General features: G+C 48.4%; 1 protein-coding gene across 1 annotated transcript in view; it reads right to left on the reverse strand.

The window, feature by feature from the left end:
- Tbc1d8 (TBC1 domain family member 8) overlaps positions 1–17,848 on the reverse strand; it is a 96,997-nt gene that overhangs the window by 53,777 nt on the left and 25,372 nt on the right. The window contains exon 2 of the mRNA XM_048352406.1: positions 1,835–1,945. Within this exon, the coding sequence (XP_048208363.1) occupies positions 1,835–1,945 (111 nt within the window). The remainder of the gene's footprint in view (positions 1–1,834; positions 1,946–17,848) is intronic.

Raw genomic sequence — 17,848 nt, forward strand, 5'->3', positions numbered from 1 at the left:
CTAGCACTCTACCACTTGAGCCACAGCACCACTTCTAGCTTTTTCTATATAGGTGGCGCTGAGGAATCGAACCCAGGGCTTCTTGTATACAAAGCAAGCACTCTACCACTAAGCCACATTCCCTTTTTTTTTTTCTCAAGTGTTTCTGTCCACCTACGCAACCGCTCTTGCATCCGTCTGACCTGGAAAGCTGTCTGGGAGGATGCTCATGCGTGAACTACAGGCTACTTTGAGGAGGTAGGGTTTGAGGTGACATATTCTCTTCATACTTGTTTTGTTTTTGTTGGGGTTTTTTGTTTTACTAGTATTTGTAAGTAGTGGTTCAAAGGAGTTTTAATTGATGACGTGAGTTCATGAGCACGACACAGCTTAATCAACGTCACATCCCCTCCCCCCCCCGTCTCCTCCCCCACTCATCCCTTCAAGGGACCTAGTTCTGTCTCCACATACGTACATGGACTCTTATCACGGTACTCCACCCTTCCTCCCTCCATTTGTCTACCCCCCTTCTTCTTGGCCTCACTCCCTACAACATATACTTTTCCATGTAGATTTCTTCATATGGAGTATCGACTGAGTTTTTATAATTTTATACAAATGCAGAGTGATTTATCATAATTTAAAATACAAAAAAAAAAAAAAGAGGAGGACAAAAAGGCACGCCAGCATGTTACCGGCGGCCGGGGGATTTCATGAAGGCGATTCTCATATTCCTACTCTTTCATATTTTTCCTAAGGGAAAAGTCCGATGCCGCTCGTGAACAGAAGGTGCTAGTGAAAGCTTACGGCCCATAACAAAGTGCTCAGAGAAAAGCAAAACTAAAAAATAATTTCGACTAGCTGAGTGCCAGTGGCTCACTCCATATTCCTAGCTCCTGGGGAGGCTGAGAGCCAGAAGATCATTGTTCAAAGACAGCCTGGGGGGAAAAAAAAAGGCTGTGAGATTCTTACCTCCAACTAGCCAACAAAATGCTGGACTGGGGAGCGTGGCTCAAGTGGTAGAGGACCAGCGGTGAGCAAGAAAGCCTAGCAGGTGAGCAACCCTGAGTTCAAACTCCAATACCATCACACATACACAAACTCAAGAATAATAATAACAACCTGTAAGGGTGTATGCGTATGAAATGACAGAAGTTTTAACACAAAATGAAGAGTTAGGATGACCCTTCCACTGCTTGCACCTCTGGAAGGAGGATACGGGTGACTTGTATGGGAAAGAGGCACTGTGGTTTGGCTTACGCTAGACGGGCTTCCCGGGCTGGGACGGCTCTGGCCCCGGGGAGTTCAGCGAGCAGCAGGCCAGGCCTGCAGGAAGGAGGTGGCACCCACAGGGGAGCGGGTGGTTTGCAGACTCCTTCAAGCCCCCAGAGCAGTGATTCATTTTCACGGTGCCAAGGTGGACGAGGGGAGACTTTCCAAGTCAGGCCCAGCCCCCCGCCATGGCCTGGAGTCCCTACAGCAGGTACACACATACCCAGACAGTGGCCACAAACAAGAGGACAAGGGATGACTCGATCCATCTCAACAATGAGCGACGTCCCGAAACACACCACCCAAAGGCCTGGCGTGCCCCAGTTCACAGGCCCCGTGTGCTTTTGATGGTTAAGTAAGAGGCAAAGGAGGAGGTAAAAGTGAAGAGGGGAGAGGTGGAGGAGGAGGAGGAGGAGGAGGAGGAGGAGGAGGAGGAGGAGGAGGGTCAGATAAGGCTCCCTTCAAGCGCCACTGACATGCAGGAACTCAGCCTGCTGGCACCAAAGGCTTGGGAGCACTCCAACTGACACGAGACTCCCCAGCGCCAGGGCCCGGTACATATCTGATCCATTCGGTAACTCACCGCATGCGATGGGAGAATAAACCTGCGACCCAGGAACTTGAAGCAGAATTCGAAACGGGGCGATCCGGGCGTTGGAATCCAGCACTGCATCCAGAGCACCCACCAGGCGACCTTCAAGGGAAAGAGAAGCAAGTGAGTCAGAGCCGGGTGGGTAGGCAGGGCCGGCCACACACGGTGCAGCTGCCTGCTGGGGGCTGGGAAGCCGCCGATGAGTCTAACTCACCACGGAAGCTCCCAAGCCCCGCGAGGCCCGGGGCTCTGGCTGCCCTGTAAGTACCAGTTCCCCAGCACTCAGAACCGGTTCGCACAAAATCCCCTCCATCTGCCCCGCTTACGAGAAGGAACAAAGAGGCATGGCTCTTACAGCAACTCTTCTTGCAACCATTTGGCACTCTTGCCTTTTCCTGGGTTTCCCCAACTTCTAGAAGGCTAAGGGAGCAGGAAAACTGTCTGCGGATAAAGGGGCTGCCACTTAACACAGAATCTGATGAGTATCAGTGCCTCTGAACACAGGGAGGGGATGGGGGTTACAGGTCTACATGCAAAAGATGGATGAAGGAGCTGGGGATATGGCCTAGTGGTAGAGTGCTCGCCTCGTATACATGAAGCCCTGGGTTCGATTCTCCAGCACCACATATACAGAAACGGCTAGAAGTGGTGCTGTTGCTCAAGTGGCAGAGTGCTAGCCTTGAGCAAAAAGAAGCCAGGGACAGTGCTCAGGCCCTGAGTCCAAGGCCCAGGACTGGCCAAAAAAAAAAAAAAAAGATGGATGAAACACAGCCTGTTTGACTAGCAAAGATGGAGGGGAACACTGACAGAGAAGCTGATGGCAAACTAGAAAGGATCTAAAGCCCCCACCCACCCCGCCCCATCCCTCAGGCACAGGTGCATCTGTGGGATGCCATGGCCCAACCAACACGGAGATTTGCTGAGGAATCCAAACCAAATCCAAACCTACACTTTTTTTTTTAGGTTTGGACCTTCCTTCCTTCCTTCCGTCACGGGGGCTTGAACTCTGGGCCTGGGTGCTGTCCCTGAGCTCTTCCGCTCAAGGCTAGCACTCTACCACTTGAGTCACAGCACCACTTCCAGTTTTCTGGTGGTTAATTGGGAATAAAATTCTCATGGACTTTCCTGCCCAGGCTGACTTTGAGCCACGATGCTCCGGCCTCAGCCTCCTGAGTAGCTAGGACTACAGGCGTGAGCCATTGGCACCCAGCAAGCATTGTTTTCTTTGAGAGTGCTTAGGATCAAACCCAGAGCCTTTTCCATGCTACACCAGCACTTGGTTTGGTAAGGAGAAAGCCCTGGAAGATCCTTGCAATCATAGAGACGAGGAAGCAAGGGGGGGAGGGGGGGAGCAGCAAGCCAGGGCAGCCATGGCACCGGAGTGGGAATTTCCACTGGAAAGAGTGGTGATTTCTCTCGCAGACCCAGGAGATTTTGAACTTGACAGGGTATCTCATGTTAACCCAGCCCCTTCAACGGGTAGGGTAGAGGGAAGGGCGAAAACCACCAAAATGCCACAAGGGGAATTCAGACTCAGCTCCAGCACACAAAGAGCTTAGAAACCCTACTTCCCATCTACACACCAAGAGTGAGAAGCAGGGACTTTTCCTGGACTCATGAGAACACTGAGGTCACAGGTCAAACCACAAGTCCACAATCTAGAGGTCCCAGAGAACTGAGTCACGGCTGAGGTTGGCATCCCAGATGTAGAACCCAGAGCAGCACGTGAATGGTGGCGCTGACAGACTTTGGGGATCAAATGCAGTCACAAGGGTCCCCAGAGCTGCATAGATATTAACACCAGGGACCACACCAGGCTGGGAGAGGAAAGACTAATCTTCGTGTGAGAACCTCTGACCGTTAGTCTTACTGTTGTTCGAGGGGGAGATTGCCATAGTTTCATCCCAGCTAAAGAAGGGCATTCTGGGGCTCCTGAGCTCGTTCCCTGCCTCTTCTGGCTTTCCTCCCTCCAAAAGGAGGAACGGGAGAATGGCTAGGAGTTGCTTGGGAAGGTCACGGGTGCAGGGACATACAGATTCACTGATGACTGAGATTTGCTGTCCCTCTCCTCCTCTACCCGACTGCCTCCTCCAAACACGATACATAATAACTCAACTAGCCGAAATGTTTTTTTGCATGCCAATATTTGGGTTTGAACTCAGGGCCTGGTGCTCTTGCTTGGCTTTTTTTGCTCAAGGCTACAGCTCTATCACTTGAGCCACAGCTTCATTTCTGGCTTTTTGATGGTTAACTGGAATGAGTCTCACTAACTTTTCTGAGTCTGAGTAGCTAGAATTACAGGAGTGACCCACCAGCACCCGGCATCTGAGATGTTCATGAAGGAAACGAAAGACAAAACAGACAATCCAAACAAGGGTCTCCGAGGAATTCGAAACCTCCAACACCTACAACATAGCCCAAGTCCTAGCCAGAACAGTGAAACTCTCAGCAAAGGGCTACTGCCTCAGTTCTTACTACCCAACATTTCCCATCTGGCTCTAGAGGAAATTACAATGCACGCTGGGCAAGAAGAGACCACTGTGAGGACCTGAAGTGGGTAACAGAAACACAGACACGAGGAGAGAATATTTATAAATAAACACAGTAGAGACTTCCAACTACACTACTCATTATCACTAGACATCACATCATGTAGATGTGATCATCTACATACACTAAATAAAAGTGACTTTCAACGTAGGTTTTTAGAAAAAGAAAGAAAGGGGGGGGGAGGCCAAACAATATGCTACCCACAGGAAACTCACATAGGTTAGAAGTAAAAAGATAAAGACAAAAATCAAAGGGGCGTGTGTGTGTGTGTGTGTGTGTGTGTGTGTGTGTGTGTGTGTGTGTAGTAAACTATTAGGCTAACATGAACTCAAAGTAAAAGAAAGTTGAGTTGCTATATCATTTTCAGGCTAAATGCACTTTATAACAAGAATAAAGAGGGATACTACATCTCCACCGCTAATCAGCACATGACCGTGTGTGTGTGTGTACATAACTTATGAGTTCTGCTTCAGGAAAATGACGGAGTTATATGAAGAGATACTTGTGTGGGCTAGGCGTGGTGGTGTACACCTGCAACCCCAGCTACTTGGGAGGCGGCGATCAGTAGGGCTGTGATTCAAAGCAACCTGGACAAAAAGTTACGGAGCTACCGCTAGACCCAGCTGACTCATGCCTATAATCCTACTTAGGAAGCTGAGCTCTAAAAGAACAGGGTTCAAACCCAGCCCAAGCAGTCGATTCCGAGAGTCTCTATCTCCAAAATAATCAACAAAATGATGAGCTGGAGATGGGGCTCAAGTGAAGTAAGCCCAAGGCCCTGAGTTCAAACCCTAAAGATAACCAACGAACGACAGGGAAACATCTGAGAAGCCAGTATAGGCAAGGTAGTAATGAAATGCCGTGTCGCTGCCGAATGTGACCGGGCTGAACACTCGCGATTGCATTTTCCAGCCTCTGCGACCATTCCCTTCACTAGGCTCGGGCCTCTCGCTCCCTCCTCAAAGCAGCAGGCCAAGGGCTCCTCATGTCCCTCTCTCTTTTTGTCTGTCTGTCTGTCTCTGTCTCCGTCTCTGTCCCTCCCCACCCCACTCTCTCCCTGCCTCTCTTTGGATTCCCTCTTGTAGTGTTAACAACACTTGTGACCATACTGGGCCATCAGTAAAATCCACGATAATTCCTTCTTTTAACGTCAGTGGATTCAGTATGCCATATAACCTAACACAGCCACAGGTTGGAACCATTATTCAGCCTACTACCACAGTCCACCACTGTCAGTTCATTAACTGTAACAGATACAGCACAGTAACACTAGATGTCAACAATATGAGAAGTTCGATGTGTAAAGAACCCTTTACTAAAACAGGCTTTTGTTTGTGTTTTTGTTTTTCTGTAAAGATAATACTGTTCTAGAAAATGAACTCAAGTGTATTTGCGCAAAAAGGGAAAGTCTGACCAGCCAGTGCTCACCTACCAACAGGTAGATGCAAACGGAGCCTACAAACTGAGCCTCCTGCCCCTGAGCGCTTAGCCAGGGGGCAAGCCCAGAGCACGCAGGTGGAGCCATCCGAGCCAGTGAAGACGCAAGACAGAAAGGCAGGGCGGGGAGTTCTCAGCAGGCTGAGACAGAGTAAGGAGAAGCAAGGAGAGGGAGACAAGCAAGGGAGGGGAGAGAGAGAGGAGGGGAAGGGAATGGGGGAGGGAAGGAGGAGGAAGGAGGGAGAGGAGGAGAAGAGAGGAAGGAAGCGTTCAGTTATTAGAAAATAAAGATGTCTACGAAGTTCAAATGAACTAAGGATAAATATATTTATGCATATAAGTTAAGCAAATATGTGGCAAATGCACAACTCCTAACGAGGGCAAGCAATCTTACTCGGGCCTTGAATAAAGAAAATAATAGCTCCACGGATGTCTTATAGGCAATATTCATCAGTAGGCTAATAACTAAATATAATAACTTTTAAAACACGGACTTCCTACACACTGTGTGCTTCTCTGGATGGGCAGCAGGACGCAGTTTAAAGACAACCGTTATTTTTAGAAGGATGATGGACGACATCATCCCTAAGTCTACCCTTTCATCTACACTGAGACCCACGGTGAGGCCAAACTGGAAAATTCTTCTGTTTCTCCAGGGACCAGCCCCCTGCCCGCCCCCCATCTCCGTGCCCCAAGACACAAGGGTGGGGGGGAGCATGCGTAGTACATCCTGGTCCCCTGGGCAGCCACTCCATATGGCTTGTCTGGCACCACAGGAAAATCCTCCCAGCGCCCCAGCAAGCAAAACACTCCTATTTTTAGGCTCTTAGAAAAACAATTCTGGCTGAGATAGATGTGGAGTGACGAGTCGTAGAGTAAGGACCCAAGCGGGGCTGATGGAGACTCGGCCTCCGTGTGTCGGTTCTGCGCCCCTTTGATCCTGTCTGGCTCTGGGGCCCGAAGATGAGGGGCAGCCACGGAGGAAGGGCACTGCAGGCTCGAGCTGCTCCTTCCCGTAGCTCTGTGTTTTTGTCACCCCCATGTTGGGTCTTGTGCTTAGCTCAAGCAGCCGTGCAAAAAAAACGCTCTGCTCCTGCCAGAAATAGCTCCACCGCGTTATCGAACATTTTTTTTTTCTTCACATGGGAACACTCTTTTCATTCCCCCACACAAAAATCATCTCAGTGAACGTGAGGAAAGACAGTCTTTCCTGCACTTGCAATAAAGAAAGCAGGTCTTCCTCAATGGCTTTGAGTTCAGACATCATCTATCAGAGCCCCAGGATGGAAAGAGGAGTCAAGAGCATGCCAGCCTTACACACCAGCCTTCCATGTAGGACAGCAAGCTCACAGGGCACGGTGACCCGCTCGAAGCCAGTGTGGGCTGGATCGCTGTGTCTTTGTATCAGGCTGTTTGCTTGGGCTGTTGTTGGCTGGGTTTGATGGTTAGGAGAAAAGAAGGAAATCAGGCATCCGAGGAACAGCCAGCCAGGCACCAGTAGCTCGTGCCTGTAATCCTTTACTACTTAAAAGGCTGGGATCTGAGTATCCAAGTTTGAAGCCAGTCCAGACAGACAAGTCCAAGAGACTGTAATATCCAACTCATCACCAAAAGGTCAGAAATGGAGGTGTGGCGCAAGCGGCAGAGCACCCGCTCTGGGTGAGAAAGCCAAGCATGAGTTCAAGTACCAGCACACAGGAAGGAAGAAGAAAAGGAAAGGAAAAGGAGGAGGGAGGAAGACGGAAGATGAACCAGAAGACTACAGGCATAGCACAGTGGTAGAGTACTACTTAGTCGGCTCAAGGTCCTGGATTGAATCCCCAGCACTCATATGCACGTGCACACACACACACACAGACACACACACGCACGCACGCGCACACACACACACATTCAGAATGCAGGAAAAGAATGTTTACACATAAGAAGTCACAAATAAATAAAACAGTCCCATGAAGTACTTTCTACTAATTAATTCAAAGCAATGTTGGGGGACATTTGTACTTTACAAAAGTAGTATTCATTAGTTATGGGAGGGGGTTCATTATGACAGTTCTACATACACGTACAATATATGCCAACCCGTCTCATCCTCTTCCTTCTCCCTTTCCTAAAACCATTTCAACAGGCTTGCTTGTCCTGTTCTCATATACCTACCCTGCGACGGAGCCTGTTTCTCCTCGCCCCCAATTCCTATTGATCAAAAGCTTTCCGTGAAGTTTGATATTTGCATTTTAATACAAAAACCCTTCCTAATCTAAGTAATAGTCCTCTCCAGATGAATAAACTGTCTCTCCCAAAGCATTTTATACACTCCAGTGTCCCTTTAGGGATGAATCCTTTAGGATGCCCACAGACCTCTTCTAAACCAAGAAACGCCAGCACTATTTTCAGGAAGTGTGGCAGATTCGTATGCAAAGCCACTGGCTAGCAACTAAATCACGCAGATCCTCTGGTGATGGAATCCTGAGTGATTCAGTTACCACTGTGTGCTAATGAGCTGGTCTCGAATAACTCAGTGAACAACACGGTGATCATGTATCGGGCACAGCTGACAGACAAGCCAGCTGCACCCATCACTGGAGCCCTGGGGTCTATGAACACGTGTGCATTTCAAGGGCCCTGAAGGGCAGGCCTCCAGCCTTCGCCCTCAAGAACTGCGTGCCACACTCCAGATACGGGGGAATGATGACGCCCACACAACAGCCCTTGGCTTTCTTAGGAAATCAAGAGGCTAGCAGGATGGCCGGCAGCCTCCATCAGCTAGGGGGCGCTCTATTTCCCAGGCTATCCAATTTCCTCTGCACGCCAGACTGGAGGCTCAGCTCAAACAAGAAAGCGCTAGCAAAGCTGAGAACGCATGACGTCCTGAGTTCAAATCCCCAGTGCAGTGGGGCGGGCGGGGGGGCGGGGATAAAAGTTGGGCATGGTGGCGCACATCTGTAACTACCTCCTAGGTACTCAGGAGGTAGAGTTCAGGAAGACTGCGGTTTGAGTCCAGCCTCAGCAGAAGTCAGATCTCAACTCACCAAACAACCTGGGTACGGTATTTCATGCTGTAAACCAAGCTAGGCAGCAGACATAGAAAGAAATATTGTTGAGCAAACATTGAAGACTCACATCTGGAAAAATAATCAAAGCACAAAGGACTACGTTCTAATCCCAGTATCCCCTTACTCAAAAAATCCCAGCCCATTCCCCTAGAAAGCAAGCATAAATACAGTTGAACATAAATACATTTGTAAATGTGATCCAAGCTCGTGCTGCTCAACTCTGACATATTCCTCTAAGTGCTCCATAAATAACCCCTGGATGGGGTCCAAGCCGTCTGCTTTGTCTCAGAGTAAATGTAGGGGACCTGTGGTAAGGACTCTCTGAGCAGGCGGACGTTTCTGTGGCAGAAACCACATCAGGACAGCAACTTCCCAGAAAGAGCCGTGACCTCCCCTGCTCACAGGCCCTTGTAGCTGGGGAGATTATTAATAATTCTGCAAACACTTCCCAGACCGTATGCCCATTTGGCCATCCACTGAGGCAAACTCATCTTCGATTATGTGACCAGACAGAGCTACTCGGGTTCTTATAGTGAAGTATTTATTTAAGCCTGTGAAAACAGAAGGCTACAGAAATGGTAAGCGAAAGAAAAAGCAAGACCTTAGCTTTAACACCTGATAGTTTTTTGTTTGTTTGTTTGTTTTAAGAAACACAAGGGAGGCGGAGGTGGCTGGCTCATACCTGTAATCCTGTGAGCCTAACTACTCAGGAGGCTGAGTTCTGAGAATCGAGGTTTCAAAGCCAGCCCAGGCGGGAAAGTCCAAGGGACTCTTATCTCAAGTAACCAGAAGTACAGCTGTGGCTCAAAGTGGTAGAGCTCTAGCCTTGAGCAAAAAGACTCAGACAGCACCTAGGTCCAGAGTTCAAGCCCAACAACTGACAATAAACAAAGAAACAAACTTGAAGTGGATCAACTGTTAGAACACCAGCTGCTGTGATCAAAAGAGCCAAAATAAAAGCACAAGGCCCAGAGTTCAAGTCCCAGGACACACACACACATACACAGGCACGTTAGCAGACCATTGGCTGTCAAAGGCATCCAGAACAGACTACTCCACTGCTACCCCAGGCATACACCGCCCCCTACCCCGCCATCGCCCACCACCTCCCCTGCCTTTCTTTGCTCCTCCAAAGACCACAAAAAAGGACGCAAGCATTCCAGGTACAAGCAGTTCAGAGTCCTTCCTCCAAGTGAATTTCCTCTTCCCGTCCCTGTGGGCTTTTCCCATACATCTTATTGTCTCCCATTTGAATCCCTAGCCCCACGCCCAACTAGAGACCAGAAATCCCTAATCCACAAAGCCTAGACAAAAAGAAGGACATTTCATTACCCAAAGCAGGTTTTCAGGCTACAGACCGGAAGTGTAGGAGTGTCACGTTAGGTCTAGCCACTCGCGCCCGTATGCCACATGAAGAGAAACGGTCACAGGCAGAGAAGAGAGATTCAGTACGTGGCAGGTGCATCGTTACAAGCGCCTCAGGGCACCGACGCGGCCTGCGTGGCCCTCAGCTCAGCCTCTCTCTGGAGATCTCACCGGTGGTCTGCAGCCTTCCGCCGTTCCCTTCGAGACGGCGAGACGCGATGACACTGCCCGGCTTTAAGCCTCGGCGGTGGGAAAGCGACCGCACCGGAACGGCTCACATCAAAGGAACGCGGAGGGGGTGGGCTGAGGGGCCAGCTTTCATGTCCGTTAATTCACCGGCCAGCAAAGGCTGCTCTTAGGCTGCCGCTTACACGATGGCCCCACACTGCAACCAGACACGACGGGGCAGGCAGCGACAGGTGGAGTTCTCGTGCCAGGCCTCGTCACCTCGCCAGAGCCAAGGCTCCTTGGTGAAGCGCTGCCCTTGATTTTTCCATTTGCGGCAACAGTGATACAGTAGACTTCCCACTGAGCTTGGATAATTTTGAGTTTGACCATTTATCACTGTGTGTGTGCATGTATGCACACACGTGCATACACACACATACACACACACACACACACACACACACACACACACACACACACACACACGGATACCGGGGCCTGAATTCAGGGCCGAGGTGTTGTCCCTTAGCTTTTTCTCTCAAAGGCGGCACTCTAGCACTTGAGCCGTGGCTCCGCTTCTGGCTTTGTGCTGATTCACTAAAGATCAGAGTCCCATGGACTTTCTAGTCCCCCAGGCTTCAACTCACGATCGTCCCATCTCAGCCTTCTGAGTAACTAGGATTAAAGGCATGGGTCACCCGGACCAGCAATTCACCACTTCTGGTGACCTGGGTTTTTTGTTTTGATTACAGTAGTTGGTTTTGTTTTGTTTTGAGATGAAGGCTTGCTTGGTGGGAAATCCTGTGATCCTCCTACCTTGGCCTCCTGTAGCTAGGATTACAGATGTGAGCTACAACACACAGCCTTGACATCCAAGTCATAAAGAAAACTAGTTACACAGAATAAACTTCCCAAGGCTGGAGGCGTGGCTCAAGTGGTAGAGGGCCTGCCTGCTTAGCAAACACAAAAGCCTGAGTCCAAATCCCAGTACCACTAAGAGAGAAAATAAAACTCTTTTCTAAACCCTGAGGGAGCTGGGAATATGGTCTAGTGGCAAGAGTGCTTGCCTCATATACGTGAAGCCCTGGGTTTGACTCCTCAGCACCACCTATGTAGAAAACGGCCAGAAGTGGCGCTGTGGCTCAAGTGGCGGAGCCTTGAGCAAAAAGAAGCCAGGAGACAGTGCTCAGGCCCTGAGTTCAAGGTCCAGGACTGGCAATAAATAAATAAATAAATAAATAAACCCTGAGGGAGACCCAAATGGGGAAAGATTAGGCAGGTCAGGAAAGACAGCAACCTGGGATGGTGACTCTCCGGAGACCCTCTTAGCAAGTGGCTGAGAGGCTGAGCGGCCTCCTGGTGGAGGATCAGGACCGGCCCACGGGACCCAGCAGCTAAGGGGCTTCCTTCCGTCTCCCTGCCATCCTACTCTTCTTTCAAATCAACTTCGCTTCTGTGCCCGCGTCTCAGACCTCACAATTCTTTATTGGGTGGAGAGAAGGAGCTCAAGACTCGTAGATGCCATCACTACCTTAAGAATAGAAGGGTGAGTTCCAATTTGTCCCACTGAAAACTTTTTCTTGACTGTAAAGTTAATCCACTCTATTGCAAATATTTTAGAACATGTATAAACACATAAACACACACACAAACACACAAATTAAGTTTCTTTCACATCTTGCCAATTAGCAGTAACCACTTGGTCTGTGTCCTTCTAGCTTCATTTCTAACAAGCCACAGTAATTCTGTTCCCATTCAGAAGATACCGAGAAGCGGAAGACGCGCACGTGTGTATGCACACACACAAGACTGAACATGAAACACAAAGGACTCTCATCTCATGGTCAGAAGCAGTTGCAGGAAGGCTGCTAAACTTGTCCAACAAGACTCCTAGCATGTTTGCCAGCCAAATTGAATCACAAGTGCAACCCCTTACACTGGTAGGACCACGATTCTACCACCACCCCCCCACCTTGCAAAGCCTCACACTTGGGTTTAATGGCCCTGTGCATAATTAAAGGCAGGAAATGGAGCTTCAAGACATTCAATAACTCGAGAAAAATAAGTAAGGCAACAGCAAAATGGAAATCAATAGAAGAGGCAGAAAGGTTAATGAGCCAAGACATTTCCATAGGCTCAAGGTCAAAATGAAAGACTGGGCTCTGGTGGTGAATTCTGGCTCCTCTCATAACAAGAGTCCTCCCCTCCTCAGCCTGTCAAACTATAATCATATCCTGGAAAAGGAGACCCACTTGCTTCATTAACAAGCGCCATACTTCTCAAGACAGGAACTCTCATGCAAGTTTCCAAGCAAATGTCGACTGAACGTCTCTTCTGTGCCAGACACACTATAATTGATTGTCAGTCCTTCCCTAGAGAGAAAGAAGATAGAAACAGCAGCCAGCCAGGCCACAAAGGGTCCCACTGGTGCCCAACACATGAGGCAGACCAAGAGACACCAAGCCTAGCACTTGGGCACTTGGCACAGTGGTTTCTAGCCTTCACGAGGAAACTCTTACTTCCTTCTAACTTGTCAACATTTATCTACGATAACAGTGTTTCCAGGCATCAAATTAGATCTAAATTCACTACAGCTTAATGTTAGGTGTTTTCTCAGTGGACACACAAAGGGATTGATAAGGGTGTATGGGCGGGGATCCTTTATCTGTTCCCAACACCTGCTGTCCTGGCTCCTGAGGTGCCCTCCATAAATGTTGGCTCAGTGAACATTTTGAATGAGATAAACTCAAAGAATAGAGTTCTGTAGGCTCATCTGAAAGAAGCTGTTTTTCCATATGCTAAGTAGCTGAGTGTGTTCGGCCACAGACCTGATTTTGAAATCCGATTACCCAAAGCCTGCCATCTGTCACTTGCAAAACAGCAACACGCCTGTGGATTTGTTACAGTGACCTCGGAATCTTATCTTGAGCTGGGCAGAAAATACATGCTCCAGTAACTAAACGTACCTCAAGGAGTAAACACGGCCTTTGTTCTAAGAGAAAAAATAAAAGAGTATACAGTACAGATGTCTCTACAGACACAAAACGTCTTCCCAAGAGGCCAAGCGTATTCCCAGCACACATTAATACCAGAAAGCAGAAACAGTCAAGGAGAACGTACTAGTCCCCCAGAAGAGGACCCACAAAATGAAATAACAGAGCAAATTTGAGTGAAAAAGCACATCCAGGGCGCTGGGAATGTGGCTTAGTGGTAGAGTGCTTGCCTAGCGTGCTTCGTGAAGCCCCAGGTTCAATTCCTCAGCACCACATACACAGAAAAGGCCAGAAGTGCTAGCCTTGAGCAAAAGAAGCTCAGGGACAGTGCCCAGGCCCTGAGTTCAAGCCCCAGGACTGGCCAAAAAAAAAAAAAAAAACACCGAGGCAGGCACTGGCTCACGCTTGTAATTCTGGCTACTCAGGAGGCTGAGATCGGAGAATCACAGTTCGAAATCCAGTTCAGGAATCAAGTCCAGGAGACTTTTATCTCCAACTAACCACCAAAAAGCTGAAAATGGAGGGTTGGTGGTGAGGGACACGATGCAAGCAAGTGTAAGAGGCCCAGATAAAGCCCCGGATGAGAAGGAAAGCAGGAAGGAAGGAAAGAAGAAAGGAAGGGAAAGAGGGAGGGAAAGAGAGAAGGAAGGAATTCCGAGAGACGTTTACCTCTGATAAACCAGCAAAATGCCAGAAGTAGATGTGTGGCTAAAGTCGTAAGGCCCCAGCCTTGAGTAGAGAAAGCTAAAGAAGAGCTTGAGACTTTGAGTTCAAGCCCCAATACCAGCACACACACGCAAAGAAATTGACTTTTCTTTTCTTTTTTTTTTTTTTTTTTGCCAGTCCTGGGGCTTGAACTCAGGGCCTGAGCACTGTCCCTGGTTTCTTTTTTTGCTCAAGGCTAGCACTCTGCCACTTGAGCCACAGCGCCACTTCCAGCTTTTTCTATATATGTGGTGCTGAGGAATCGAACCCAGGGCTTCATGTATACGAGGTGAACACTTTACCACTAGGCCATATTCCCAGCCCCTGATTGGGGATATATTGCAAACATGTGAAAAATGCAACAATGAAATCCCCTCCCTCCTATAATTAATGCAAGGTAAAAAGAGAAAGAAAAGAATGGATCTGTTCTTTTTGATCCCAAAAATGCATGTCCATCAAAATCTACGGGCGGAGAACACATGGCAAAACATAAACTTGGAGCCAGTCATAAGAGGGGGAAAACACACTAATAAAATTAAAATTTAATAAGATGGAATGGTGGTTCAGCAGAGCAATCTACTTCCTCAAACTCTTGACCGTCTCACTATGAGGAGTTCTCTGCTGGGAATTCTCATCTCGAATCTGACCGGCTCCACGCTTCCCATTTAGGAAACGCTACCGCAGCCTTGCAGATTCCAAGTCCCTGAGACAAGCCAGTGGCCAGGACCGTTTGCAAAGTGCTCTGACATTTACTCTGCAGCCATGCGGACAGTGATTATGACCGAGTCTGGCCATTAAGCCTCCGCCCAGGACACCTCCCGATCTGGCTCCTAATATCCAGAGACGCCAGCCACCAAAACAAACAGCAGAAGTCCCTGTCACACAGGGTTGATGGTGTGACAGGACCTCAAGAGAGCAGCAATGTTCAGGGCGGTGAAGAGCCAGAATCTGCAAGGCTTCTCATTCTGCCATTAAAGAAAAACTGAAGTTGTTAGAGCAGCGAGATAGAAATAAACGTAGGGAAACTCTCCACGGAACAGGACACTAGGGGCCCCCGCCTGAATCCTGGCTACTCCACAGGCTGAGATCTGAGGACCACAGAAGGTACCCTGGGCAGAAAAGTCCCAAGAGACGCTCGTCTTCAATTAACCAACAAGAAAGCTAGAAGTGGAGGTGTGGATCGAGTGGTGTAGTGTCAGCCTTGTGTGAAAAAGCGAAGTTAGAGAGTAAGGCTCTGAGTTCAAGCCCCACAGTATAGGCACACCAACACCAACAACAAAAGAAAAAGCATAAGGAAATGTCTCCTCAAATAGGAGAGGGCCAGAACGGGCTGGGAATAGAGCTAGTAGAAAAGCGTTTCTTGATGCTATTCCCAGCAGAGGAAAATAACTACCACCACCACCAAAACCATATACCCCATTAAAATATAATAGATGCGTGTATGACATAGCATGGTGAAACTTCTTAGTATAATATACTAACTTTATTATAATCAATATACTAAGAAATGAATCACAGAATAGTAAGACTGTTGAAAGCGGTGACAATTGATCAAGATGCATTGTATTTCATAAACGACTTTGTTGAATGGCAACTCCTTTGCACAACTACTTAAAGACATTTTTTAAAAAATAAGTAAAACAGACGCCAGTGGGTGGTAAGTTATAAGTAGGAGTGAGGAGAAGGAATGGAGATGAAGAAAGAAAGGTGAATTAGTCAAAGTACTTTATATGCAAGTATGAAAATAGAACAAGAAACCAGCTGGAATTATTTTAAGGAGCAGGGAGGGTGTTTAAGGTAGACTGAGAGGTGGGGGGAAGGTGGTGAGGTACAATCAAGGCACGTATGAAATGTCACAATGAAACCCTCCTGGTACAACTAATGTAAGCTAATAAAAAAAAATACCTTGGGGAAGAATAAAAGAAGGAAAAGGAAAACAGACACAACTGTCCCACAACCATCTACCTTCTTCACCCAGCCCCTCTTGCACGGCTCAACGTAGATTTCATGAGCACCTCTGTGTATCGCTCATGAACACTGCTATTTCGCTAACCTACTTCCTGCCCTGTCTTGTCAATAAATCTAAGTATAGCAAAGGGCAGATTCAGGAAGACTATACTTAAAGGCTATGTTAATTGTTTAGGAGATCAAATTTTTAAACAGATTAACCTCTGGGAAGGATGAACTTACAAGATTTCCCTGTAAATGGGGGGCGTGTCCAACCTTTTACCTGAACGCTGGAAAGTCCACTCTTAATTAACTTCCTCCCCAGACACAGATCACAATGCTGATTGGCTAAGGTTCCTAAAATAGCTAACGCCACTCTGCTCCCATCCATTAGAGTCAGGAACGGAGGAGAACTGCACTCACTTCAACAGGCCCAGGTAAGGCTCAGACTCAGCCTGAGCCCAGGCCTCCCAGGGCCCCGTGAACACATCTGAGGATGAGCTGAGGATTGCTCCATCTGTAGTAAGTCCTCATGTCAGAGAGGCTGGGGTGGCCTAGCCAGAAAACTGGGTCTCTCCTGGCTTTGCACACTCAGCTGGGCACTCTGAGACCAGAGGGAGCTGTGTGCTAAGGCAGGGCTGTCTGGAAGAACAGAATGCACAGGCAGAACAAGCCGGCCTACTACTAGGAGGAAACCACCTAACAGTCTCATTAGCCAAATTACCAATGAACAAGGCCCCAAACACACAAAAACCTATGGAAGAATGCTGATTTGAGGATACACAGACCTATGGGCCTACGGCAGGAAACACTGGACTAGAAAATAAGTTCCCCTTAACAACCACTTGCTTACTGCCATAGCCCAGGGTTCGGGCTAAGGACACGTGGCCGTTAGAAAGAAGAGATGTAGCTGGGTGCCGGTGGCTCCTATCTGTAATTCTAGCTATCTGGGAAGAGGATCGTGGTTCAAAGCCAGCTCAGACCGAGGAGTTGAACAGGGGGCGCGCACACGTGTCATCCTAGCTACACAGGAGGCTGAGATCAGGAGGATCATGTGTCCAGGCCAGCGGGGGCAGAAAGGTCCACCCCATTCCTTCTCACCGGAAGAAGCCGGGTGTGGTGCTCCATGCCTGTCATCCCAGCTAAGGGAGGAAGCGAAAAGGAGGCGGAGGGTGGTCTCAGCAGCGTGCCCAGGAAGGAAGCGAGACTCTGTCTGAAAATACCAGTGCAAAAAAGAAAAGGACTGGAAGTGTGTGGCTCCGCAGGAGAGCGCCTGCCCAGGAAGCAGGAGACTCCGTTCAAACCCTGTCCTGTGGGAGGCATAAAGAAGACATGCAACGAACGGCCTCTGTGCACACCCCTGCAAACTCAGGATCTCTACTAGAGCCAAGTGTTCAAAGCTCACTGCACAAGTTTCAAACGTCTCTTCCTACCTAGGTCTCTGTGGTAGTGTTCTCCTTGGCCCTTGGGGCATGCAGCAGCACAGAAATTGCAGATCTGAGTTGCAAGATGACACCAAATCGTCTAGCCTAACAGAACTTGAACGAGCAAGCCTCCAAGCCTCTTAACAGAAGATACTGAAGCTTCTCTCAGTAACTCAGAGAGAACAAATTCTACAATGCTTGACGGACAAAGCCTGCTCACACTCAGGTCCTTTGAGTCCCCGTCCATTACTGATTTATCTTACTAGAATGAGTTGTTATATTCGTTTTCTAATTTAAAAAATGGAATCGTAACTCTTTTCTTTTTTGACCAGGACTCAAAACTCAGTGCTTGCTTGATACTTG

This window comes from Perognathus longimembris, chromosome 8 (genome assembly GCF_023159225.1).
Source record: "Perognathus longimembris pacificus isolate PPM17 chromosome 8, ASM2315922v1, whole genome shotgun sequence".
Lineage (NCBI taxonomy): Eukaryota > Metazoa > Chordata > Mammalia > Rodentia > Heteromyidae > Perognathus > Perognathus longimembris.